Raw genomic sequence first — 26,759 nt, 5'->3', positions numbered from 1 at the left:
CCGTTCTCCTTAACAAAACCCAACCTCATGTCCCATCCCTTTTGGCCGCCCTAGACTCTGAACCCTCAAGTTTCCCGTCTAAGTTCCTCGCAAGCAGTGGCAAAGAACGCAGCTCAAGGGAAAAGTTGCTCCGCCAACGACCCTGGAACCAACCTGGCGCTCCTTCCAGCTCTTCCCTGGGCACAATCCGGAGCAGCCCCCTTGCCCCACACTCCTTCCGCCGTCGCCTCTCCTGCTTTCAGATGGCTGCTCTTCCTCATCCTTCCATCTCCTCGCCCTCCCTCCGCTTCAGATGATCCGGACTCTGCCTCAAAGCGCCCCCTCCCTCCACACACATACACAAACACCCCAATACAGCCAAGGCTCACACCGGAATAGAGCCGCTTCTCCTTGCTAGCAATCAGTAGTCACCTTCGTCAACCCTCTTCATCCCTCCTCTCTGAATTCTTTCGTTCAAGTTGTCTGGACAAACATGAGGAATTAAAACGAGGTGCTCTTTGTCCATCTTCTGTCTATTAGGAGAGAAATCTACAGGAGACATCTGGGGTTGACTAGTGATAACCAAACACACTTTGCGCCCCCCCCTTCCCCAAATCCAGCAGCGGGCACACCCTATAGGATCTGTTGTCGTGTAACCTTAGCAGCAGATTTCTACGTTCCTCATCCTCGCCAGATTATACGTGCAGGTTAATTTCAGGACCGAGAAGCAGATGTAATCAGAAATGCGCTGCTATGGTTATCCCCCTCCCCATGCCATCCTTCCCCATACCTTGGTGACACGAGAGAAAGAGGCTGCTCTTCACATTGCAAACGCTCTTTCCTTCGCAGCTGCCTCCAGACTCGGTTGTGTTGGTGTCAAACGAAGAACTACTTGTTGTAGCCAGGAAGAGGGGGCGCTCCTCCCATCTTCAGGTGGCCATGCCAGCGCCCTTGACTGCCAACCCCGAAAGCAAGGGAAGCAGCCCCCACCTGCTGCTAGGAAACCTCTCTTCAGTCATTGTGCCAGATCGAGGAGACGCTTTAGCTTCGCGGAGGAGAAAAAAGAATCACAAAAACATGGGGGGGTAGGCGAGGGTGTCCTCCGCAGGGTGGGCTCAAAGCGTCTGAAGGAGTCGGCGCTGCTCCATCCAAGCGCCTCTCCACTCGCTCCAGCTCCAAGGTGAAAGGAGCGCTGCTGCCAAGGCTTCCCCTGCTTTTCAAGAGAGACGAGGTGGGAGCTGTCCCTTCAGCACCATTCTCCAGCAATTACGTGACAGGCGACCCCATTAGCCTTGTTTTCTCGGGTTGCGCGATTGCTTCGATCGCCGAAAGCAGACCAAACGCGACGCAAAAGCCATCTCTGAGGAATGCACCTCCGCTCCTTTCACACGCTGATTTCACTTCGGGGGAAACAGAGCATCCGGTTGGGGAAGAGTTGTTTACCTGACAGGAGCAGTGAGGATGGCACCCAGCTACAGGTGAAAGTGAGACGGAGTAGGCTTTAGAAGAATTCTGGATGTAGGAGGTGCAACGGCAGTCAACAGCAAGGATAAGGGGAAAGACACAAGGATGTGGCTGAACGTTGTTGTTTCGTGTCTATGGACCTCTGTTTCTAGTCCTGCCTCCTTATTCACTGCACTCACAGGAGCATTTTTAAGGTTTGCTGTGTGTGTCACGTCACTACTATATCCCATCTCCACAGAATGTTCCTTCACAACCTCACCACAACCTCTGGGAGCTCAGCATCAACAGAATGGTTCCAAAATCTTTCTTTATAAAACAGCAACAACACATTGAAAAGTATCTGGAACAGAAAGATATAGTGGCTAGCTCTGCTTCCCATTAGGTAGCCATTGTGTCACCATGATCCACGAAAAGAATGAAACGGTTCAAGGGTTATGAGACTGCTTTCAGATGTAATCATAAATACACTTGCACACACCTCATCCGACTGATCCTGTAGTCCTTTCCTTGGTGGTAGAAAAGCTCACCTAGATCATCTGACATCAGGAAGAGCCACTATCCAGAAAGCAGAGGACCAACCCCACATTACCTAATATGATGTTTTGCCCTAAGGGTTCAAGGAGGCTGAAGGACAACAATGAGGTTTGATTTTTCATTCAGCGTAAAAATAGGTAGAGATCACTTGATAATAACAGTCAGAATCAAGTAGGGAATCTGAAGTCCCTTCTCAGTGCAAGTAAGCCTGAAAATCTTTAAATCCACCGTTACAAATGCATACACAAGATTTCAAAAGCAAATGCAATTTTTCACTGGATTGCTCTACATACAATTGTAGGCAGACTACATCCCAAGAGAAGCAGCCACATATTCCTGACATCTATAAAGAATGCTAGCCCTCAACAAGACCTAAGACCATAACTGCATTGCAGGTTACAGCTTATCTGCATGTTTTTGTATTTCTGTGCATCTTCACTCCTCCCAATTTGCTAGTATTAGAAACAACTCCTGTATCTGTGTAACGAAGTTTTAAGCTTTTGGGGTGCAACCAATCTGCTCCTAGAAATATATAGTTATAGTTTTATTTCTATGATCTTGCAGGTCCTTGTCTTTTAAAAATCTCCCTTATGAAGAAGAAGAAGAAGAAGAGTTTGGATTTGATATCCCGCCTTTCACTCCCCTTCAGGAGTCTCAAAGCGGCTAACAGTCTCCTTTCCCTTCCTCCCCCACAACAAACACTCTGTGAGGTGAGTGGGGCTGAGAGACTTCAGAGAAGTGTGACTGGCCCAAGGTCACCCAGCAGCTGCATGTGGAGGAGCGGAGACGCGAACCCGGTTTCCCAGATTACGTGACTACCGCTCTTAACCACTACACCTTATGCTTATACACTATAATCACACTTACTGGTAAAGTATCTTTGTCTTATTATGGCCTGGATAGGGAAGATGCTGATTGTTCACCAAGAAACAAAAGAAATCTCAGTGATCAGCTTGAACTATCCTTGAAGAGTAACCAAACAAAGAAGTTCAACAAGACAAAACATAAGAAGCTCCATTGACAGATAACGGGGGGGGGGATCAATGATTAAATGTCTGCCTACATTTCTTGCAGCAAGGAAACTGAAATATGGAGACTAGCAGCTCCTAAAAGTTTTTAGATGATGGTGAGCTGCTTCTACATGAAACCAATATTGACCGGGTTAACTGTTACGTATATTCATACTCAGTCCATCTTCCTTCACAGGACAATCTACATGCTAAGGAATGAATGCAGGCAAGAGAAGATAGTTTAGTAGAAAAGAAGTCAAAAGGCAATGTGTGCAAATACCACGGGCATGCCCTAAGATGTTACACAGCCTGAACTTCACATTATTTCTTGAGCTCTGTTTTGTACATTTGAAGGAGATCATCTGCTAGGGATAAAGTGTCAGCATGCAGAGGGTCGAAAGGCCAGCTGGCTAGCCCCAGCCGGGTCGTTTCCTTCCAGCCGTCCCACTTCAAAGACCCATCGGCCTCTGCTCCGACATAAATCAGCGACCCGGGCTTCAAAGCCAGGGCACACTATATCAGCAGAGCAAACTGAGCACACAGAATAGGTGTGAGGCTTGTGGAAGCATACTACAACTACGGATTTATTAATCATAAATCAGGACAAAAAACCATGTCGTCTCTCTCTTTGTCTTCTCGGCGAGAGAGGCAAAAGCAAAAGCAATAACACAGCGGAAGTTCCGCTAACACAAGCAAAACAGTGCTGGAATGTAAACAGACATGTGACACGTAACACAGTTCCATGTCTGCTCCTTAAGGTGTAATGGAAATTTCCCAACATAAAGAACCGCTCCCCCCCCCCCATAGAACGCCACTGACACATTGCAAAAGCCAACCAGGGGGCTCAGTCAATGGTGGGAGAATTAAGATCCAAAAGCTGGCAGAGATTGTAGCATTACCTAGCTATTCCTCTGTGCCACTGTCTCTTTTCTCTACCTCACATATACACATGGGGCATAAGAGGAATCAATTGCAATTTGGTAAGCAAGAACAGGCCTGCAGCACCTGCAGAGTTGGATGGTGGTTCAAGCTGTGTGTCATCAGGCCAATAGCCACAAGTTTCCCATTTCAGTGCAGGAACATCAAAGATTCAAGAATACCTTGGATATTAGGTCTCCTTGTGATCAATGCTGGTAATTGTCTGTAAGAAGGGGCTGTCTTTCTCAATGCCTTCTAGTGTCTGTGCCACAGCTGCTGAATCCATAAAAAACTATCTGCAACATCTGAAGCATGGCACAAGGTATTATTTTGTACCATTGCTCAAATGGTGTGCTCATAGCAAAAAGAAAAGTTGCTTATCTAAAAGCTGTATTTGTTTTGTATCTTTGTGCAAGAACACAATAACATATAGAGTGACCTTTAAATGGGTCACCATTCCCCTAATTAATTTCGTTAGTGTCTACATCTTTCTTTTTTTGGTTCCCGCTTTTGGGAGAAACTCTGGTTTTTTGTAGGCCTTTGACTTCGTTATATCCCTCTTCTAGGGACATTTTAACATATTTTTGGTCCATTTGGCCTCATTCTTTCCTTCCTTTTTGTTGTGATTTGCTTCTCTCCAAGCTAAGGGATTCACTTGTATATTTAATTTAGGCTAGATTGAACAGCATTTGACCTCAGAGGTCATCTATGCCTATTATCAAAATCCTACACACATCCAACATAGTCAAGGAGTCAAAATCATTTAGATTCGCCGCCACCCCCTCCCAATCCTGCAGATCTCTCTAAATCATCTAATCTGTTTTTTCCACTTTTGTTTTCTTAAGTGGCTTTAAGGACATTTATAACTTTTCCCTCTGGCAACAATTTTAAGTTACTTAAGTATTAGAAGAATGGCAACATATATGCTTTTCTGCTAAAAGAAAAACAGAAAAATTATATTTCCCCTTGTTTTTAGAAGTATTTGCACATTTATTGTGTCCAAATTTGTTTCTGTGTAGAAGAATGCAATATAGATTGCATAAATATTATAACATCTCCTTAAATCAGTCCCAACTGAATTTCACATACAGTGTGATAGCATCTTAAATTCATTTAACTTGTGTGATTTCAAACTTACATGGTTGAAGACTGACGGGTTGAAAACACACAAATTAAATGCATGGAAGGTGGAGAGCTTAAAAGCTCTTTGCCTTGCTTGGGGGACAAGGCCTGCACAGTGCACCGTCTAGAAAAGTAAGAATGTGTGCACAGGAGCTGTTCCAAGCAGGTGGTTCAAGTATACACATTTCTGTGTCTATGTGCCATCCCCATGCATGATGTGATCATACTGCATATTGTTCAGTGGAAACTGGTTTATAGTTGAGGTTTTGTTGAAGCAGACATCCTCAGCTTTAAACAAAAGAAATCTTCTTTTGAAAGGAATTATAAAAGATTCATCTTAAATCAGCAGAAAGTAACTTCCTTGAAGAGAGATCTTACTAGAAGACAACACTTCCTTGCAAGCTCTCTTAAATATGTAACACTTTAATGAAAAGATTTTTGACATGATGTGAAACCAATGATACTGGGAACTGCAAACAAACAGAAAAAAGGAGAAACACGACCAATGAGTGACATGAGAAGGAAGCATAGTCTGAGGGAAGTCCAAAGGGGCAGATAGAGAGACCTAGAGGGCCACATTCAGCCTCTAGAACTGAGGTTCTCCACTCCCATATTAAACCAATTTGTATTTTTGAAAGAGCATAAAAGTGCTTAAGGGGAACAGGGTTTTTTATTAAATTTTTTGCACTGGGCTAAACAGAAAAAAGCTATTCTCAAGGAAACATGAAACCAACTTATTTACTAGTGCAAATAGCTTTAATCATCTCAGAGATATAGTGATCCATATAAGCAGCCGGGGAGGAGATCACAACTGCAGCAACATGCTGAGCTAGGAAGCCATAGCTTGGTGTGGTGTCTGAACCTGGGTCTATGGTTTAGCTCTGTCCAGGCTAACCATGAGTTGTAGACCAATAACAAACCTTAGTAACAACTTGTGGTGAGACTCTGGAGCGTTAACCTCGAGTCTTGTGTTTGGATGACACACTAAACCAAGGATAGGGAACCCATGGTATCCAGATGGTACTGGTCTGTAACTCCCATCATCTCTGACCTTGGCTATGCTGGCTGAAGCTGATGGGATTGTAGTCCAACACATCTGGAGGATTACAGGTTCCCCATCCCTGCACTAAGCCAAGCCAGGCTTCGCTGAGCATAGCAAAGATGCAAAACAACTAGAGATGCAAATCAGCTGCAATCTACTCTCTGGGATATCACACACCCATGTTAGCATGATGTGTGAAAGGGCCAAAGAGAATAGAAAGTATAAAACAGGTTAAACCACAGACCTTTTGAGAAGGTTGTTAGAAATTTCTTCCTGCCTCTCATTTATATGAGTTTCAAGTGGATTGAACTGGGCTTTCATTCTCGCCCACAAGTAAGAACACCTACTGATGCAGTGAGCAAGATACTGGTGTGTTGAAACAGCTAAGTGATGCTGCTAGTGTGGATCCCTGTGTGGCAGTGAAAGCTTCTCTCTCTTTTCAAGAATCATGGGGCAGGGAAAGGGATCAGCAAGTCCTGGAAGTAGCTGCTGCTGGAGACACCCTATTGCTTTCTTCTAGATTCCAAGGCAGGCAGAGGGATACCATAATAAACATATTTCTTTTAAGAGGCTAATGTGTAAATCAACTACAATGGATGTCATTCTCAAAGTTGCAGCCACATATGTGGAGGCAGGAAAAACTTTCTTATTCCCATTTCAGAATTTACAAAAGATCACAATAGAAGTGATATCCTTACTTGTAGATCAGATGCTTTCCACCTTCATTTGGGTTGCGTTTTCCCCTCCCCCATGTAACTTTTGCAGAGAAAACTGCTTCTGTTTGGATGGAGCTGTCTACTGCCATGGAAACAGAACAATCTTCTGCAAAGGACCAATGCTGAGATTGCTCTGCCTATTTTCCGGCAGCATTTCCCACTAAAGTCTCTAGGAAGAGCTTCAGTGGCTTCCTGTTATAGCTTGTAAATTGAATGTGTTGCTTCCCTACATAGAAAGGGGTAATGGTCAAGTACTATTATTAATTGTTTCTATCTATATAGTAAAAAAATGGGAATGTCACTGTGCAGCCTCCATTCAGGAGTCATAGTGCCACATCATATTCCTGGATTTGTACATGAAACCAGTCCCTCAAACCAATATTTGCTTCCTGGATCAAATTGTATGATGGATAGTAAGACTACTCCAAGTCAAGTATGCTTTAAATCAGGCATAGGCAAACTCGGCCCTCCGGATGTTTTGGGACTACAACTCCCATCATCCCTAGCTAAGAGGACAAGTGGTCAGGGATGATGGGAGTTGTAGTCCCAAAACATCTGGAGTTTGTCTATGCCTGCTTTAAATGCTTCTGGTCTTCTTCCTCGTTGCCTTGTAGCTTTGAAGCACAGAAGCTCAATAGTTCGGGCTCTCACTTCTGCTGTCTGTTGTTTCTCTTTTCAATCTACAAAGATAAATGACACTCTAAAATAACTAACACAGGGTGACACTGAGCCATAATAAATATAAGGACTAGCCATTCTAGCAGAGTAGACCCAAAGGCACATGAAGCCACTATGCTGTAGTAGATTACAAAATTGTTTTTAGGTTATGGAATAATTTGCATATTTCTGACTTAGTGTGCTAATTAAAAAGAAGCCAATAGTTTGTCCCTGTAGCAATTCTAAACCTTTTAACTCCAAGATTCATTTGTAAACCTTGATTAACCAGCCAAATAGCTTTAGTGCAAAAGACATCTGGCTTGGTAGCCCTTTAATGCTTTCCTTTAATCCTATTTAGAGTACCTTTAATTTATACCATGAAAAATAAGTATTATATTTTGTCTCCATTGTAAGGTTATGCTACAACTGTCCATATCCTTGCTTCTTTGCGACTGAATGTCATCCTAAGTGACTGAAAAGTCTAAAGCTTATGCAGAATGCCATGCTTTGCAGATTAATTAGAGCACCAGTTCAGGAGCATGTTGCAGGATCTGAATTAGCTTCTGATAAGTTTCCAGCTGGAATTCAAAGTGGTGGTTTTATAGCTTTCTCAGTTGTAACTGACATGGGATTAGTCAGATGGAAAGCCACCTCAATCTTATTTTCCTATCTGGGTGCAGCTGCAGTAGGGCTAGATTTGCAGTTGATACAAACTGAAAGGGGCTGTTTTGTGTCACAAGGCTTTTTCCTCCTGAAAGAAGAGTCATTAGTTTCCTTTTAAAACAACTGCAAATATATGTTAAGACAGGCTTTACAACACAATCACATGTCCCTCCCCCCTCCCCCATCTCTAGAGTTGTATAGGTTGAAAGCTTTCAGGCCATTCCAAAATGTTATTTTTAAAAGAGTGAAATTGGAGCACTGGCTTGACATTCAAGCACCTTAAATCCTCTTATCCTTAGAACACTACGTGAAGTCAGCCATTTAAGCTTCAAGTTTCCAAATCACAGGTACTTTTTTCTGGTTTCTGAAACACTGTGGGAAGGGGTAGGGATTAATTGAACCCCAGTGCGGGCATGTTTACTGGATTCACATATACCACATGCAGTTGTCTCTAGTGCTCCTATGTAAACACGGTCACAAAACAAAAATAATTCAGTAGCAAAAACCTTTGTATCAGCTTGATTACAGGATTTAATTTGTGTCGAGGAAAATAGCAGGATCTCAGAATTAGATTGAGCTCTAAAGAGTATTAAGGATTCACTTAATAAAGTTTGAAACAGAATAAAATATCGCTGCCTCAGCCAATTAAGTACAGCTATTTAACTCACACTTTACTACAATGGAATCTTCTCCTCACATCACAATGGATCTTTGTTGAAAAGTGACCAAGCTGTGCCATGTGATGGGGTCCTTCCGATAGTCCTTATCCCTCTCTGTACCGTTCCACACCCTATGGGTCACAAGGTAAGAAAACTAGCACATGTCTTCACCATTTTCACTGGAATTAAACTAAACATGGGTTGGCAGCTGCCATCACCCACTGATTTCTGAGTAGCAAGACCGTCCAATATTGCTGGGAGGAAAGAAAACATCTGAATAGAAAACAGAGTCACAGAATCATAGAATCTTAGGAGTTGGAAGGGACCACGAAAGTCATCTAGTCCAACCCCTGCAATGCAGGAATCTCAACGAAAGCATCCATGACAGATGGCCATTCAACCTCTGCTTAAGAATCTCCAAGGAAGGACAGTCCACAACCTCGGTTCCACTGTCAAACAGCTCTTACTGTCAGAAAGCTCTTCCTGATGTTTAGTCGGAATCTCATTTCTTGCAACTCGAATCCATTGCTTTGAGCCATACTCCACAGAGCAGGAGAAAACAGGCTTGCTCCATCTTCTATGTGCCAGCCCTTTAGATATTTGAAGGTTGCTATCATAGCTCCTCTCATCAGTCTCCTCTTTTCCAGCTAAACTTACCCAGCTCTCTCAACTGTTCCTTATAAGGCTTGGTTTCCAGACCCTTTATCATCTTGGTTGCTCTCCTCTGCAAAATGCTGGAGGGGCTGCACTTCAATCGGAACATATTTCCACATGTGGCGGGACTGTAAGGAACCAGAGGATTTCTGGAACATAACTTTCTTGGAAATTGAAAAAAACTAAATTTGTTTATGGACTAAAATGTGGATTTAATGAATGAGGACCTAATGGTAATATATTTTATCACTGCAGTTGGGGTAATCATAGCCAGGACCTGGAAAGAGCTATCAGGAGGCACATTAGAGGCATGGTACCACCAAGTGTGGCATATAGTGTTTAGGAAAATAGTTCCCAGATCTCCTGAATTTAATATCCTGCTTTCATTTTAGTTTTAATGGTTTTTAACTGTTTTAACTGTTATGCTGTTTTAATGAGCTTCTGTATTTTATATTTTAATTATGGATATTTTAATGTTGTTGTATTTTAATTACAGGTAACTGTATTCTTGGTTTTATTCTTATTATTTTGTTCTGTGGTCAGTGTGGTGTAGTGGTTAAGAGCGGTAGTCACGTAATCTGGGAAACCGGGTTCATGTCTCCGCTCCTCCACATGCAGCTGCTGGGTGACCTTGGGCCAGTCACACTTCTGTGAAGTCTCTCAGCCCCACTCACCTCACAGAGTGTTTGTTGTGGGGGAGGAAGGGAAAGGAGAATGTTAGCCGCTTTGAGACTCCTGAAGGGGAGTGAAAGGCAGGATATCAAATCCAAACTCTTCTTCTTCTTCTTCTTCTTTGTGAACCGCCTTGATATTTGTTCTTGAAATGAAAGGTGGGATAACATAATAAAACAGGCCAACACTTGCATGCATAGTAAACATCCATAGTTTAATGCTATAGTTTAATATATAATAGTTTAATACTACATAATTAAAAATGAAATTTGGTTATGAAAAGTCCCTAACATTAAATTGCATATTTCATATAACAAGCTTACCAAGGTTTTTTACTGCATAAAAATAATAAATCTCTTCAGCATCAATATAATCTGTATTTCAAATGCACAATTTAAAGACATAATATTAGTGGGATGATTAAAAAAATGTGCGCATTAAGATCAAATAAGCTGTTCTCTACCTTTTTAGTAAAAGCAAACCAACACCCAACCAAAATAATGGCAGATCATAACAATGGAATATATGAAAACCATATACCCATCAACCAAGGCATTTATTTATTTATTTTAAAGCATTTTTATAACCTTTTTCTTTCTTTCTTTCTCTCTCTCTCTCTATATATATATAAAATCTCAAAGTGGTATACAACTCAGTTAAAACATAACAGATGAGATCATATAAAATTACAACAATTTCCAGTAATCACATAAAACAAATCTTCAGTAGGTTTGTCATGTGCTGTCAATGTAACAACCACTACCACAATCAGGAAAGCACATGGGTGAAGAAGTAAAATATACAATGACTTCTAGAAATAGCTAAGAAATCGATGTGTTTTCAAAACGTCATTTTATAAAAGTACAATGCTTCAATTAGAACTCACTTTTCAGATAAAATTTGCAGTTAACAAGAAATGTAGCTGCTGCTATGAGATGCATGTCAGTCTTACCATGGGCAACTTCTAAAATGTTGTGAGAGCACATCTGCATATAACTTTCCATGCTATTGGGTTTGTACTTAAGGGAAAACATAGGAAACACCTGGGAAAACCACTGAAAGAGTTGTTGATACATTTTGTAGTGTGATCTGTCAGAAACTGGTAGGGAATTGCAACAGTATCAGCCTTTCTGGTACCAGCCTTTCTGGTAATAAGCCTTTAAAAGCACTTCTAAATCTATAGAGACTTACTAGAAGCAGTCATTGTATAGTGGTTGCATACAATCACTTAAAAAAATTAACTATATTGATCAAACCTGTAACTTCCTCTCTCATATCTCCTTTTACTCAGTTCCGATTTAACAAAACACACAGTTTCCTTATCTAGGATGTAGTCTTAATAAGAGTTTTCAGAGGCAGGAAAATATTCTGAATTTGTACCAAAACACAGCTTTCATATTAAGAATATTCAGAGTGTAAAAGTGTAAAGTTCAAAAGAGATGAACAAACAACATTCTAAAAAATTACCGATATATCTTCAGACTATTCAGGCTAATTTGAGACACTTTCATGCAAGACGTTAACATGTTTCAAATTCTGGTAGTGCTTCCCACCTAGACGTTTACACTAAATACCCCAGGGGTTCCTTAATGTGTTAACAAAATCTTCATCATCCAAAATTCCAATACTTAATCCTTCATAATAGTCCTCAAACTCACAGAATGACACTTCATTAGCATTGCTGCAGGCATCCTCCAGAGTTTCTAGAAATGAAGATCTAATTTCTTCTTCTGTTGCATCACCTGTTAAAATATTGCTTATTATTAAAAACATTAGCAGGGATGCCAAGAGAACAGAAAAATAGACAAAATCGAAATCCATGTGTCATTGTTATTAAAAGTACGATAAGAATTTAACATAAAGGGATTTCTTAAGTGAAAATTGCAGGAGGCAAACCAAGGCAGGAGAAGGTCAAAGGGAATTTTATCTCAGATTTTTTAGTCTTTCATTATCCCAATCTGTAGATATGAATGAGGAAATTAACCAAAGCAATCTTGTTCTATAGTATGGATTTGAACAATTATAAATAAATATACACAGAATAGTGGCTTGGAAGTTACCAGCCATCATTGCTATGTCCATGATATAACCATTTTTCAAACCCATTTTACACCATATTTTTATAAATTAAATAAACCAAGAAAGTAAGAAAGAATTACTACCCTGCTTTCAATATCACAATGATTATAATCAATACTCATATTCATATTTCAGACAATATTTTCAAGTTCAATTAACACAAATTAAACCTTAGTTGTTGTTAAAAGCACTGGAGAAGGATAGTCCATTTTTGAGTCAGTTGGTAACTTTATTATCAAAACGTAATGCAAGACATTCAAATAAGATGTGAATTGTTGACAAGAAGATGCTAGCTCCCCTCTTTCCCACATTCCCAAAGTGTGACTAAAATGGGTCAGAAACCAATGTGCAAGGCATCTACTCCTTTCAATCACTATCAACCCAAAGCAAAAAGCTTTGAGCCCTTCTGAGTTGCTACATCAGTATCGAGGGGGCTGGAAATTCGATCACAGAGTTTCTGTATACTTTGTGAGCCTTCTTCATACCTTTTCAGACTATACAATGGACACAGCATTGACCACTCGCATTGGGATGAATGAGCACATGTTAATTTTTTGTCACGTGTTCAGCAGAGTTCATTACAGATTATTGTGGTACCAAAAGGTTGTAATGGTATCTGTTCAAAGATATGTACGTTGAAATCTGGTACTTAATCAAAACAATTTTTTCCCCTAATGGACAGACTTAGGCATCCACAAATAGCCTTTGTGACCAGTCATTAATTGTTGTAACCTCAGTCCCTCCCATCCTGTGGCACATCTTAGAAGTCCTAAGGGAGCACCAGCCTCTTATTCCAGTTAGGCCAAGAGAATGCAGTTGAGGCCATTTACACCAAAACAGGGCACACAATATGAGTGGCTCGCCCTGCCTTCCCGACAAGTTCAGAGAAGTCAGAATAGACATCGTCCTTTCACTTTGTGTTGTTGGGCTAGTCAGAAGAAGTGGGATAGATAATACGATGTTGATAACAAGACAGATCAACAATTACTTTCTTGTACATTAATTACCTGCTATGACTTGAGGATGTTTTATAGCACAATAACATTTCTTGATATCTGTCATAGGAACACTGCCAGTTTTGTTATAATCCAGCTTCATATAAGCCTGAAATGAAGACAACGGTCAGAAAAGAGCAAGGAAGAGAAACACAAATTATGCTCATACACACCTGGCATCTTGAATGATAAGAATTAATTGGTTGGTCTGACCTTAAAAAGACAGAATGTGCATTTTTTTAAAAAAACAAAACCCGTAAGTAAAGAAATCATCTTAGTTGTGAACCTGCACCCCCATGTTGGGTTTGGAGAAAGATAAAAAATGGAATAGTAAAGTAAATAGCTGGGTGTGCTTAACTACACACACTTCACTGGAAGCAAGCATTTTATTTTATTTATTTATTAAAATATTTATATACCACTTTTTAAAAAAATGTATTGAAGTGGCATACAATTTAAAACAGTAACTTTTGTAACTGGTATCAGGAAAGCAGGCTGTTTAATGACCTTTACGTCAAAATATAAATTATTGTCTCCAATGTTATTCCTACTCAAAGACTAAGCCCATTGAAATTAATAGACCTGACTAACTTAAGTACATCAGTTTCATACTGTGAGTGTAACTTACTTGGATCCAAGTCAGGTATTTCACGCCCACAAGTCTGTTTAGGGTGAAGGGTTTTGTTTTGTTTTTTAGATTTCTTTTGGTCAACACCGGCAATTCATTAACACTTTTTTCTGCCTGATGCATAAAGCATTTTCTCACTGACTCACTCATTTTCTCACCAACTGACAAATTTTATTCAAATGACCTAGAAAGAAAATTCCTCTCTCTTTCTGCACATCCGTTGCCAAAGGGGAAAAAAAAGATTGGTACTGTTCAAAACAGGAGTTATATTTTCACAAAGTGAAATGGGATCATAGGATTAAATACCAGGAATGATACCTTTATTGTAGCATGCAAAACAGACCTGCAGGTGAAAGACTATTTTGCAGTGCATGCCTTTAATCTGTTTTGATATTTGCAGTGCATTATTGTGGCACGCATATCGTGGCCTTAAGGAGTCACATTTTGTGGGGTTATGCATGCAAAAAGTGCAAAAGAGAGGAAGAGGGACTGAAAGAGAGCGAAGACAGAGAAACAAATTACAAACTGAAATGCTTATAATAAATATTAAGAAGGGTGGTATAGAAATGCTTTAAGTAAATGAAATCATGGTTAGTTTTTTAATAATGACACAATCTGGAAATATTTATCAGAAAACTTATACAGTATTCCTCTTTTACAGATGGTAAGAAACAAATTTTAGTAACTTGTCCAGGCTCAATCCCCCATCCCTGCCCCCAAAAGGAGTACAGAATAAAATCATGAGTAAAATTTGTATCAACACTTGCAGAATTCTGGTCGCAGTTTCAAAGGTACGGTGGTACCTCAGGTTAAGTACTTAATTCGTTCTGGAGGTCTGTACTTAACCTGAAACTGTTCTTAACCTGAAGACCACTTTAGCTAATGGGGCCTCCTGCTGCTGCCGCGCCGCCGGAGCACAATTTCTGTTCTCATCCTGAAGCAAAGTTCTTAACCTGAAGCACTATTTCTGGGTTAGCGGAGTCTGTAACCTGAAGCGTATGTAACCCGAGGTACCACTGTATTGATTTGTTGTTCCAGAAAAGTCAACGGGGCAAGTCAATTATTATATAGGCAACAAGAACTGTTAAATGACAAACCAGAGGAAGCAAACTTTTCTTCAAAACATATAGTGATTAATGATCTTAAAGTATAAATATTGGATACTAGATCGCATTTAACAATAAAGCATTAAGCAGATCAGTACTTCTTAGTTATTGGTAGATAAACTTGCTGTTGTTTAGTTGTGTCCAACTCTTCATGACCCCATGGACCAGAGCATGCCAGGCACTCCTGTCTTCCACTGCCTCCTGCAGTTTGGTCAAACTCATGCTGGTAGCATCAAGAACACTATCCAACCATCTCGTCCTCTGTCGTCCCCTTCTCCTTGTGCCCTCCATCTTTCCCAACATCAGGGTCTTTTCCAGGGAGTCCTCTCTTTTCATGAGGTGGCCAAAGTACTGGAGCCTCAGCTTCAGGATCTGTCCTTCCAGTGAGCACTCAGGGCTGATTTCCTTCAGGATGGATAGGTTTGATCTTCTTGCAGTCCATGGGACTCTCAAGAGTCTCCGCCAGCACCACAATTCAAAAGCATCAATTCTTCGGCGATCAGCCTTTTTTATAGTCCAGCTCTCACTTCCATATGTAACTACTAGGAAAACCATAGCTTTAACTATACAGACCTTTGTCACAAGGTGATGTCTCTCCTTTTTAGCTGTCTAGGTTTGTCATCGCTTTTCTCCCAAGAAGCAGGCATCTTTTAATTTCGTGGCTGCTGTCACCAACTGCAATGATCATGGAACCCAAGAAGGTAAAATCTCTCACTACTTCCATTTCTTCCCCTTCTATTTGCCAGGAGGTGATGGGACCAGTGGCCATGATCTTCGTTTTTTTTGATGTTGAGCTTCAGACCATATTTTGCACTCTCCTCTTTCACTCTCATTAAGAGGTTCTTTAATTCCTCCTCACTTTCTGCCATCAAAGTTGTGTCATCTGCATATCTGAGGTTGTTGATATTTCTTCCAGCAATCTTAATTCCGGCTTGGGATTCATCCAGTCCAGCCTTTCACATGATGTATTCTGCATATAAGTTAAATTAGCAGGGAGACAATATACAGCCTTGTCATACCCCATTCCCAATTTTGAACCAAACAGTTGTTCCATATCCAGTTCTAACTGTAGCTTCTTGTCCCACATAGAGATTTCTCAGGAGACAGATAAGGTGGTCAGGCATTCCCATTTCTTTAAGAACCCCCCATAGTCTGCTGTGATCCACACAGATATGTAGATAAACTACATATATGTATATATTTAAAACCCACTTACTTTTCTCACAAATGCTTTCCTATATTCATTCATTTCACCAAGGATGGCACGAGTAAACTCAGCATAATCAACTTCATCATTTCTGTTGTCATTAAGCATTAACCACAAAGATTCAAACTCCTAAAATTAAAGAATTTTGTGTCAAATAAGTTGCAATTCAGCACATAGCCTAACACTACCATATAACGCAACAATGGCAGAGGCCAAGTTTTTATTTATTAAACTTCTATCCTACCCCTCATCCCAAAGAAGTACAGGGCAGCAAACAGGTGACAAAACAATAAAAAACATATTTAAAACAATTTCAATATAGATGCAGACTTCAAGATTAAGTGTTTTAATTTTAACATGGCACAGTAGAAGCAAATTGTATTTTCCAAGTAAACCAGATGTAAGGTGCAGACTATTTGTCCTAGGTTATAATGGAAGATATATTTTCACCTTAACATGCATGATGAAAAAGCCCTTTTGGCTGCAGTTTTGTTAACCTAATGGTATTTAAATTAAAATCTGACCCCAAGTTTGCCATGAGAGCAAGCTAACATAATCTCGTGTCAGGAAATAGTAAATGGTATTTTAGGAAGAGCTCTCACAACTATTGCCTCTGACATCCCTTGGGAATGTCCTTCTCAAGTGACAGCCACTTTCCTAAAAAAAATAGGTCTTTCATTAAGTACCACAACCTCTAGATAATGATAATATTCATTTCTAAATCGCATCTGCTTTCAGCCAGTATCTCCACCATGGAAGGTACACATCAGAATACTATTTTCCCATTGTCTGGTCAAGTCCAAATTTACAAGTGGCAACTAATGACCTACAGCAATGTTCCAGGTATCAGTGACCTGGAGAAATGTAGTTTCCCCACTGTGCTTATGTCTTTCTTAGTATGGCTATCAGGCCCTTGGAAACTAAAATGTTCAAAGTTCCTGGCACCAGAAGCTCTGAAACATGTGTTTTCCTTGGAATCTGGCATCCACATTAATGATGTCAAGCATATTAGTGATGTCCAGGCAACAGCGCTGTTGGGGTGGGAGAGAGAAGAGACCAACCAGTTTCTCTGTCACCTTAGAAGCCTCTACAGTAGCAATGAGGGAAGTGAGTGGGAGGGAGATTGTCTCTGACTTGTCTTGAGCTAGATAAACTATGAAGTTTGGAATAGATTACTACTGACAACCAGCCTGACCTCTCATACTTGCTTGAAACAAGAACTCTGCCTCCCAGAAGTAAAATTTTGAAAAGGAGGGTGTGTATGTCAGCATAAAAATCAAAGTCCATGTTCCATAAAAATATGTTAAATGTTGATTCCAAGCAACTTATTTTATACAGAGCTAGAGAAGGCAAGCTTTTATATTTTCCTTTTGCTGTTACCTGTTCTGCTGATGCCAACTCCATGTTCTCTAAATAAAAATACATTTAACTGTTCTAGACTGGTACAGGGAAGCTGCTTTCTACCCTGGGAAAGAAACAATCCATAGAGGGTTGGTGGCAGCAATGTACCTCTGCGATATACCCAGGATAGTTTTTTAGATGGAACATACTAGGCTGTTTGCAGATGGGGATCAGTAGATTCCCTCAGAAGAGTGGGTTCATGACAGCATACCTTTTCAGAAATGTCTAAATGAAACACTTTCAGTGCTTGTTTGAAGTCTGCTTTTGTAAGAATTCCATGTTGTTTCTTTTCTAGCTCCCGGAAGTACTTTCCTAATCTTGTAATTGTACGAACTCCTCTTTTACTTAGCTTTTCTCTTAGCCCATCTGGAAAAAAAGGTAAAGGCAGGGAACATTTTAATATTGTCTATTCTGACTTATAATTATTTTCCAAGGTCTTAGGCAGAGGACTTTGAAAGTCCTGCTACATGAGATATTTTTCACTGAAGTTGCTGCGTATTTAACCCCAGACCTTGTGCATGCAAAAATATTTTCTTCCACTGTGCTAAGAGATAACCTTAAATAAAGTAAAGAAATAAATGGATACATAACGGTTTTGCTTTGCATCAGTAAATAACTATATTTCTTAGTAACAACCTAAAGTCCATTTCTTCTGGATTTGTAATAATGTTAATAAAATATTAACATTATTACATCTCGCAGAATAAAAGGACTTTAGGTTGTAACTAATAATTATAGTTATTCACTGACACAAATGGAATAAAATGAAACAAATATCACTAGAAACATTTTTTTTTAAATCCAAGAACATGGAGAACATTATGAAATGAAAGTTACATAAGTTAATGTCGTTACATTATAAAAACTGTTTGAATTGTAAATAGTTTGCTGAATGTGATGGTCAATTTACTTCTAACAGAGGCCTGGCAGATATAATGTATACAAAACCAATAGACAGCTATGTTTGTATAGTTACTAAAGAGGTGATTGTGTCTTGTGAAATTTTCCATTATGTCTTCTAGCACCAGAGACTGTTACATTTACATGGGTCAACAGAATCAAAAAGGCCAAGCTGTAACAGACCATTTAATGGACGTTCCATTTGAACTCACTGGTCCTTAATAAAAGGCCAATGGCATGTCAGAGAGACCCTTTTGATTGGTTAAAGGAGTCTGACAGGAAAGAATAAAAGGGCAGACACAGCACTACTGTGGGAGAGTCTGGAATCAAAGTCTGAGAGAAGACAAAAAAGAGAGTATGAAAAGAATGGGAGCTGAAGAAGCCCCTGCTGTCAAGAGGAAGCAGCTGGAGGCGTGAGAAGTCCTAGTGGCAGCCAGGGAGAAGCAGCCAGGACACCATGGCTGAAATTCTTAGAAAGTCTGCAGAGAAAGAAAGAGTAAACAGCAGCTCTAAAATAACAGAACCCAGATTTGTCAGCTGTGGACAATTGTCTGTGTTGGATACACTGGGTTTCCACAGCTTCACTTGTATATAAACACAGAGGTTTAGCTATCAACGCCTTTAAAAACTGAATGCCACCCATTCAGTCAGAATGCATTCAAAATCTTCTAAGAGCATGTACTGTAGGCTTAGGCATGAGAAGGGACAGCGCCACTAGATGAACTTTAAACTAAGATTGTTGGTTTATTCAAGGGATGCTATTTACAGAAAGGGATACACTGGGGTCTTAATGGCATTTGTTAACAGTTTCTGAAGACTCAAGAGACGCCGTTGTTGACAACAACCTCCAAGCGCCTTTCACTGGAGACAAAATTCCTTAAGATTCCACCCCAATCAAATACGCACACAACCCAGTCCAGGTATTGGGAACAATCTACCGTATTTTTCGCCCTATAGGACGCACCGTCCCATAAGACGCACCTAGTTTTTTGGGGGGGAAATAAAGGGAAACAAATTATTTTCCCCCCAGGCGCGGGACTGGGGCAGCCCGAGCTTCCCCCGACCCCAGCCCCCAAACAGGCAGCTCTCTGCAAGCCGTGGGAGCCCAGCGGTGGCTCCCGCTGCTTGAGAAGAGGTCCGCGAAGCCTGGACGCGCTGAGATCAGCGCGCACAGGCTTCGGGATGCCGGCAACTCTCCCCAAGCAGCGGGAGCGTTCCCGCTGCTTGAGGAGAGATCCGCGAAGCCTGGACACGCTGAGATCAGCGCGCGCAGGCTTCGGGATGCCGGCAACTCTCCCCAAGCAGCGGGAGCGTTCCCGCTGCTTGTGGAGAGATCCGCGAAGCCTGGACGCGCTGAGATCAGCGCGCGCAGGCTTCGGGATGCCGGCAACTCTCCCCAAGCAGCGGGAGCGTTCCCGCTGCTTGAGGAGAGATCCGCGAAGCCTGGACGCGCTGAGATCAGCGCGCGCAGGCTTCGGGATGCCGGCAACTCTCCCCAAGCAGCGGGAGCGTTCCCGCTGCTTGTGGAGAGATCCGCGAAGCCTAGACGCGCTGAGATCAGCGCACGCAGGCTTCGGGATGCCGGCAACTCTCCCCAAGCAGCAGGAACGTTCCCGCTGCTTGTGGAGAGATCCGCGAAGCCTGGACGCGCTGAGATCAGCGCGCACAGGCTTCGGGATGCCGGCAACTCTCCCCAAGCAGCGGGAACGTTCCCGCTGCTTGAGGAGAGGTCCGCGAAGCCTGGAGAGCGAGAGGGGTCGGTGCGCACCTACCGCTCTCGCTCTCCAGGCTTCAGCAAAAGCCTGCATTCGCCCCATAAGACGCACCCACATTTCCCCTTCATTTTTGGAGGGGGGAAAGTGCGTCTTATAGGGCGAAAAATACGGTACATCTACAACCAAAAGCTCCTCTGGTTGTACAATCAACTAGCAATTTACACACATTTAACTTGTGCAAATTCATCTTTATGTGCTTGGCTGAAAAAAAATTAAACGGTATGGACATCTGGGTGGAGAAAAACATTGGCAATTGTACCTACCATTGCACTCACCTTGGGAGAGCATTTGGCGGTGTAGAGAGAGGGTGTTTTGACTAAACATGATTTTGGCTTTATGCACCAACCCCAGAATATAACCCCAGCACAAATTGAGAGTCAGTTGTATTTCTAGCTGTTTGGACAGTTTGGCCAACTTTACAAATTCACCTGGTGCAACCTTCCTCTGGTAAAATCTATATACAGGACAGCATCTTAGAACTCCTCCGCACCTAGCTTACTACTGCTGATCTTTATTGGATAAGCAGAACAACACACTTGAGTATTACATTATGAGCTTCAGTTTCCTCTCTGTCATTTCTTGTCTGGTCTTATACCTCACACTGCCCTCATCAAATCACTATCGCCCCACTCCTCAACTGTCAAAACCTAGTTAAAACCCATATAAATGGAACCTCAATCATTCTGCTGTCACCTAGATCAATCAGACTGGATTTACCTGATCCTGGCCCCACTTAATAAAATCTTGGAAGCAATAGGTCTCTTATCTCCTCTGCTAGAATCTGTCACCAAGATCTACTGTTACACAGGCTTACAACATCGTAACAGTACAAGGCCTCAAATCAGTTACAAACTATTTTCATTTCAAAACATGAACATAAACAAACATATATACAGCTTTTCTCCACATTGCTCAAGACACAGTGATTCCTGACCAGGTTGAATCCTTTATAAAGCCCATGAGTTAACTAAGGAAAAGAACCTTGACCAAAGAGAAGACTTCAGGCGAAGTCCTCTGTAAAGCCTGAGTTAGCTAGAGAGAAAAGAAGATAAGGGTAATTGGCCACTGGCTTAGAATACAGAAGAGAACCAGGACAAGAAAAGAGATACCTCTTTAAAGCTAATATCTTTTAAATCTAGCATCTGACCTACAAATAAGTTATATAATACTATATAATATAATACTATAAACAAGTTTTAATAAGTAATTGCTTGACTTTTAAAATTAAGTCTCCGGCCTTTTCATCCCATGACTAAATCCAGTATTGTGTGTTATATGAATAGGAACTTTTTAATAATTTAATGGTGGCAGCCAGTGCTTTTTTTTTCAGGGGGTACTCAAGGGTATGTAGTACCAGCACCTCTTTTGTTGTTGTTGTTAAAAAGTGTGGCACTTACTATAACAACTTCACGCTGAGTACCAGCACGTTTTTCTAGAAAAAAATCAGTGGTGGCAGCATAAATAAAAGAGATAAGATAAGCAGGTACATTCAGTTTATATGTAAAAGCAGTAGCGATTCAAGCTGGCATGCTGCTCTTAATTGCTGTTTCCACTTTAGTTGGGTGGGGTAGAAAGTATCCTTTTTATGTTATTGCAGGATGAGAACTTTAAGTCAATAACTTTTTGATATATTTTAATTTGGAATTATATGCTTTTTGAAAGAAATTGTAAGTTGCTATGAGACAAGTTTTTTTTAGCAAGCAGCAAATAAATATTAATAATCAGGGCTTTTTATGTGAAAACACTCACTGGTACAAAGTACCAGCACCTCCTTTTTTAATGGAAAACATAATAATAGTAATAATAATAATAACAGTAATAAAGGTGGGATTTTACGCTTATATATTTTAATATAGTTAAAAAGCAAAAACCATCCTTCCATGAAGGCACATGGTATGGGATATACAAACCTTGAACATTCCGTAAAATAATATTGTCTTCACCTTCTTGTTTGATAGCATGTTCCTCATTTTCCACATTAAAATTCCTATAATATATTAATTCATTAGAACCACGTTACACATAACAGAAGTTAACTTTCATAGATCTATTCAAATTATCACCTGCTAGGAAAAGGCAGTTATTTGTAATTTATAAAATGCTTTATAGTAACTGATCAAAATTCAGTATTCTTTGAAACCAATTTATTTAAATGCCATAAAGCACCATTTCTTAGGTTGGCAAACCAGCCAAAGCTAGTATAAGTGCTCTTAAGTTACCTACACAACCTGGTCAACCAGAGCTTGATTCTTCAGAGGGAGTTCAACCCAATTCAAAATAAGTTGCATATTTCTACCCAGTTTAGAAGATTATCCAACAACCACCCAACTTGTCATTTTAGCATCTTTACAATCCTTGCTTCTAATTACTACCTCTCTTCTAATTTGTCTTGCTAAAGAGTTCTTTCCCTCACTCACCTTCAAAAAACCCCACTATGATTTTACTGATGATCTCTAAACCTTAGGCCTGCTATGCTATCAGGGAAGTCCTAGAAGTACAGATCAAGGATTATAGGAATGCAAGTGGCATTTGTGGCAGCAGAAACCCTGGGTGGATCTACACTTGTGGTTTATAACATTAATAATGTGTTATTAAAATGTGACGCCAGAGGGCACTGCAGAGCAACGAGCCACCAGCCATAGGGAAACAGTATGTTAAAGGTAAAGTGATGTTTTATAACAATGTATCTACTATTGTTACAGTAATGTTTAAAAGATCAATGTAGACCCAGCCCCTAATATTTTCTCCGTTCTTGTTCTGCTCCCTACTTCAGGGTTCCCTTTATCTTCAACAGAATAACTGCTGATTAATTCCCACCTTTTGAGGATATAATGCATTGCTTTTTTTTTTTTTACAGTAAGTGTTTTGTTTTTAAAAATGGATATGCTACAGATGCAGTTTGAAGAGAAATTTGTGCTGTTTCCTTTCTCTTGCAGGGTCCAAGCAGCTAAAGGAGGGAAATGGCCTGAGGAGAAAGTATTAAGGAGCCCCTCACCACCCACCCACAACACTAGATTCCCCCTTCAGATAAAATTTCACAGTTGCATTTTCTGAAAGAAAACATAATAATGTATAATGTAATATAGTGCTGCCTGTATGTTTCCTCCATTTATCTGGAGCTTCATAAAGGGAAGGATTATGACCCTCCCACTTCCCCATCTTAGTAATTTCAGCTTCACAGTATCTGTCTAATCAGATATAACACTTATGCCCATTGAGATCCAGCAAAAACCCCAAATCTCCCAAGTCAACATAAACCTTTGTTTGTTAACATATTTTCAAAACAAGAAATAAAATCTGACCCCTGAGGCTAAATTCACTTACTTTAGAAAAGCTCTAGCAGTTTCGTCAATATTTGTGACACGGATTGTAAATACTGGTTTCTGTTTCATACTTTCTGGAAGGGCAGGGTGTTGCACACTCAAAAAAGTTAGGTCTGCTCCCTGTCGGCAATAAAAGTGATTTACAAGCATGCCCTATTATTTTTTCCTTACAATATTCCATAAAATATATCTCACTCATCACTACTATCTTCATAAAGATGAACAATTTCACATATGTTTGTCTTATGCAAGCACAGACACCATTTGGTTCCTATACTCAATCTTCTCCTTTCTTCTAAGCAGTTTATCTAATGTTCTCTAGCAATACTAGCAACAATAGCTACTATTCAGTTAGAACTCTCAATCTTAAGCTGTCCTTGCTCATTCTGCCAACCAGCCACCCACAAGCTCCATTCCACCCAAATACCTTGTCTATTCCCACAATGCCCCAAGTGCCTGCAGTAAGTTAGCTCTATTTCCTAACAATGCCCTCATTTAGTAACATGATTTTATCTGCTCCCTGCCTTTGTTGATTGCTCCCATTGTCATAGAACCTCTCTACTTGCATAGCCTGGAAAGGTTCTAGTCACTAGAACAATTACAAGTACAGTGACATGAACAAATGCATTCAAAGTGGTGCACTCAATTAAAGACATGTCTAGTTATGGGAATTGGATGGGGGAAGAGAAAAGCAGTATTTAGTGATTCATAGCAATATGAATTAAGAGTGTTCACCTGTTCAAGGTGATGTTACCCCCGTAATGTGACATCTTTAACAATGAGTAGTTATGAAGAATATATCTAAACTTAAGAGCTTCAATTGTTTATTTCCAAAATGTAATACTACAGAAGTCTCGTTCAATACATGTACTGAGGAACAGAGGAGCAGCTAACAAAACTATCCTGACTGCTGTGATAGCCCAATGACCACAGAGGAAATACAGAGAGCTTGCAATACCCTTTTATCCAGCTAGAAACTTGTTACTAGAGACTCAATTGTGGCAGAATCAAAGACTGCTCCAAATAATATGGGTCACAGATTCTCAAAAGCCCAAGTTTGCTTTATCCCTCTGTTCATAGAATGAGTGCAAAAACCTCACAATAGGAGTATTCTCTTTGTATTAACTGCCCGGTATAATTTGGCACCTCTTCAAATTAATTTACATATTTAGTTCACACCCAAGGTTCTGGACCATATAATAAAAAGTGAACACAATTCTTCTGTCACCTATTATTCAGCAATTTGTTGTTTTCCTTGAATGCTAAAAAGAATAGCAATATCTAAAACAATACACCTAAAAATGACAGCTGTGGTGTCTTAAAATTTTGCAGTAAATCCTTTTAGATTCTAATAAATTATGATCAATATGCAAAAAGCGTGCCATTGCATTTTGCAGTTAGTCAATAAAAGGAAATGCCCATTAAGAAACAAAGCTGTTGTAATTTGATTATAAAAGTTAGCAATTAATAACCCCTTCCTGACTGCTACTGATTGCCCTCTTGTGGGAAAAGTAAGACATGCAGTCTTATTCCACTAATACAGTACTATTGACAATTGATATACTGTATTCAACAGAACAATTCATAAAACCAAGATTTAGGCACAGAATGCAAATCCACTGACATGTGACAAGTGGAGGGTCACACTCCCAAGTCCGTACTCTGGAAAGTGCCTACACAAATGCCTTTGTTAAAACTATCTTTATTATTAATGAGGGAAGGAATAGCTTTACCTTTCTTGTATGATGAACAGACACTGCACCACTTTTCCCCAGTCAAGTCCCTTATGGTAGCGTGGTGTTCCTGAGAAGGGACACTCATACTTTGCTCCAGACTGCCATGGATAACCAGTCCTTTTCTCCAACACTGCTTCGTTCTGTCTCAATCCCCACAGCTGCTTTCAGCACTTGATCATTCTCCCCCCCCCCCACCAGATGCTCACAACACTTTTTCCTTCCTCACTAGCCCTCCATTCCTTCTCTTCCTCTCCCTGGTCTAACAGTTCAAACAGTTACTTTCCCAATATTCTGATTCCTTTAGCAGCAGCTGCGAAGCTGGCCCAGGCTGCCGCAGCATCCCCCATTTCTCACATTAGTACTTATCCCTGTTTTTCCTAGGCAACAGACCTTATGAAATATATTGAAACCAAAATAGGAACATTAAACTAACATCTCATCACAAAACTACACAAATATACATATATCATCTGCCACATTACATACCCTTAATCTCCTGATTAAGTAGATTTTTACTGTTTACTTACATTTTTGCACTGAGGTGTTATGGAAGCCCCCACCTCCACCCATGAATTCAACAACAGACTTCAGATTATTCAGTTTGCAAATGTATGTCTCCTTTCCATAATACTCCCAGATTAACATTCTTCAAACCACCTTTGTAGTGACACAGCTTTGTTCCAACTTAAGAGAAATCTACTGTGCTTGTGGAACCAATATTTCATCCAACCAACTTTGGATAAAATTCAATTCAATTCATAGGGCTGCTGAGCAGTCTTTGTCCCTGCTTGCCAACTTGTGCCGCTATCTTCCAACCTCTGAGCCCAATCTTGCAAAACTTCCTGTGGTGCACATTCAGTCTTTCTCCAAAATGTCAAAACACCTCCCTGCAAATTTGGCAGATCCCATTGTGCCCACTAAATAACACACACCCCAAGCCGCCCCAATTTTGAGATGTTGTTCCTGGCTCATTTTTCCTTGGCCACAGAAATCAAGATAACTTAATTTGTCTAGTTTAGTACTGAGGAACTAGAGTAAAATATTATAGAAAGATCAAATCACCACGCCTAACAAATGCAGATCCACAAGCCCTTGGGTAAGCATTGTCATAGAGGTTCATCATACTTACAACATAGACATCACTTAGACAGTATTGCTTTCCTTTTCTCTGTCCACGCTGATGAGTATAAACTCCCTTCTGAATGAAAGGTAGAGCATTTGTTCTGTGCGAAATTAAAAAGCAAAACCAAACCTTTAAGTTCATTTCCTGAGCAGTAATGATTTGATAAAATTCTGAAGTTATTCCTTGTTCTACATACCTATTTTTACCAAACTGCCGATATTCGTATACAGTTAGAGATTTGTCATATGCAAAGAAAAATCCAATCAGTTCTCGACAAGCATCGCGACCATTTCTATAATGGTAACAGAAGCTATCGTAAGTTTTTTTAAAAAATAGTGGAAACCCTATCAACCGAACACACAAGCACTTGGCACGTTAGGTACATCAACATCTACC

At 40.4% G+C, this 26,759-nt stretch overlaps 2 protein-coding genes across 10 annotated transcripts in view; both read right to left on the bottom strand.

The window, feature by feature from the left end:
- KCNC2 (potassium voltage-gated channel subfamily C member 2) overlaps positions 1–1,954 on the bottom strand; it is a 97,410-nt gene extending 95,456 nt beyond the window's left edge. The window contains exon 1 of one of the 8 annotated variants that reach the window (XM_081211951.1): positions 770–1,954. The gene's annotated coding sequence lies outside the window, so the exon portion shown is untranslated. Of the gene's footprint in view, positions 1–153; positions 734–769 lie in introns of those variants that run through there. The other 7 variants (XM_081211954.1, XM_081211947.1, XM_081211953.1 and 4 more) reach the window with 7 other exon arrangements.
- Positions 1,955–10,285: 8,331 nt separating this feature from the next.
- CAPS2 (calcyphosine 2) overlaps positions 10,286–26,759 on the bottom strand; it is a 33,484-nt gene continuing 17,010 nt past the window's right edge. For both annotated transcript variants that reach the window (XM_081211957.1, XM_081211956.1), the window contains exons 12-19: positions 26,560–26,655; positions 26,370–26,463; positions 23,506–23,624; positions 22,092–22,168; positions 17,718–17,872; positions 16,115–16,234; positions 13,177–13,273; positions 10,286–11,832 (exon numbers count right to left, since the gene is read on the bottom strand). In XM_081211957.1, the coding sequence (XP_081068083.1) occupies positions 11,657–11,832; positions 13,177–13,273; positions 16,115–16,234; positions 17,718–17,872; positions 22,092–22,168; positions 23,506–23,624; positions 26,370–26,463; positions 26,560–26,655 (934 nt within the window). In that variant the 3' untranslated portion in view covers positions 10,286–11,656. The remainder of the gene's footprint in view (positions 11,833–13,176; positions 13,274–16,114; positions 16,235–17,717; positions 17,873–22,091; positions 22,169–23,505; positions 23,625–26,369; positions 26,464–26,559; positions 26,656–26,759) is intronic.

Source organism: Podarcis bocagei, assembly GCF_964188305.1.
Source record: "Podarcis bocagei genome assembly, chromosome: 10".
In the NCBI taxonomy this organism is placed as follows: domain Eukaryota; kingdom Metazoa; phylum Chordata; class Lepidosauria; order Squamata; family Lacertidae; genus Podarcis; species Podarcis bocagei.
The sequence above is the reverse complement of the archived record's forward strand: the minus strand, read 5'-3'. Positions and strand labels throughout refer to the sequence as shown.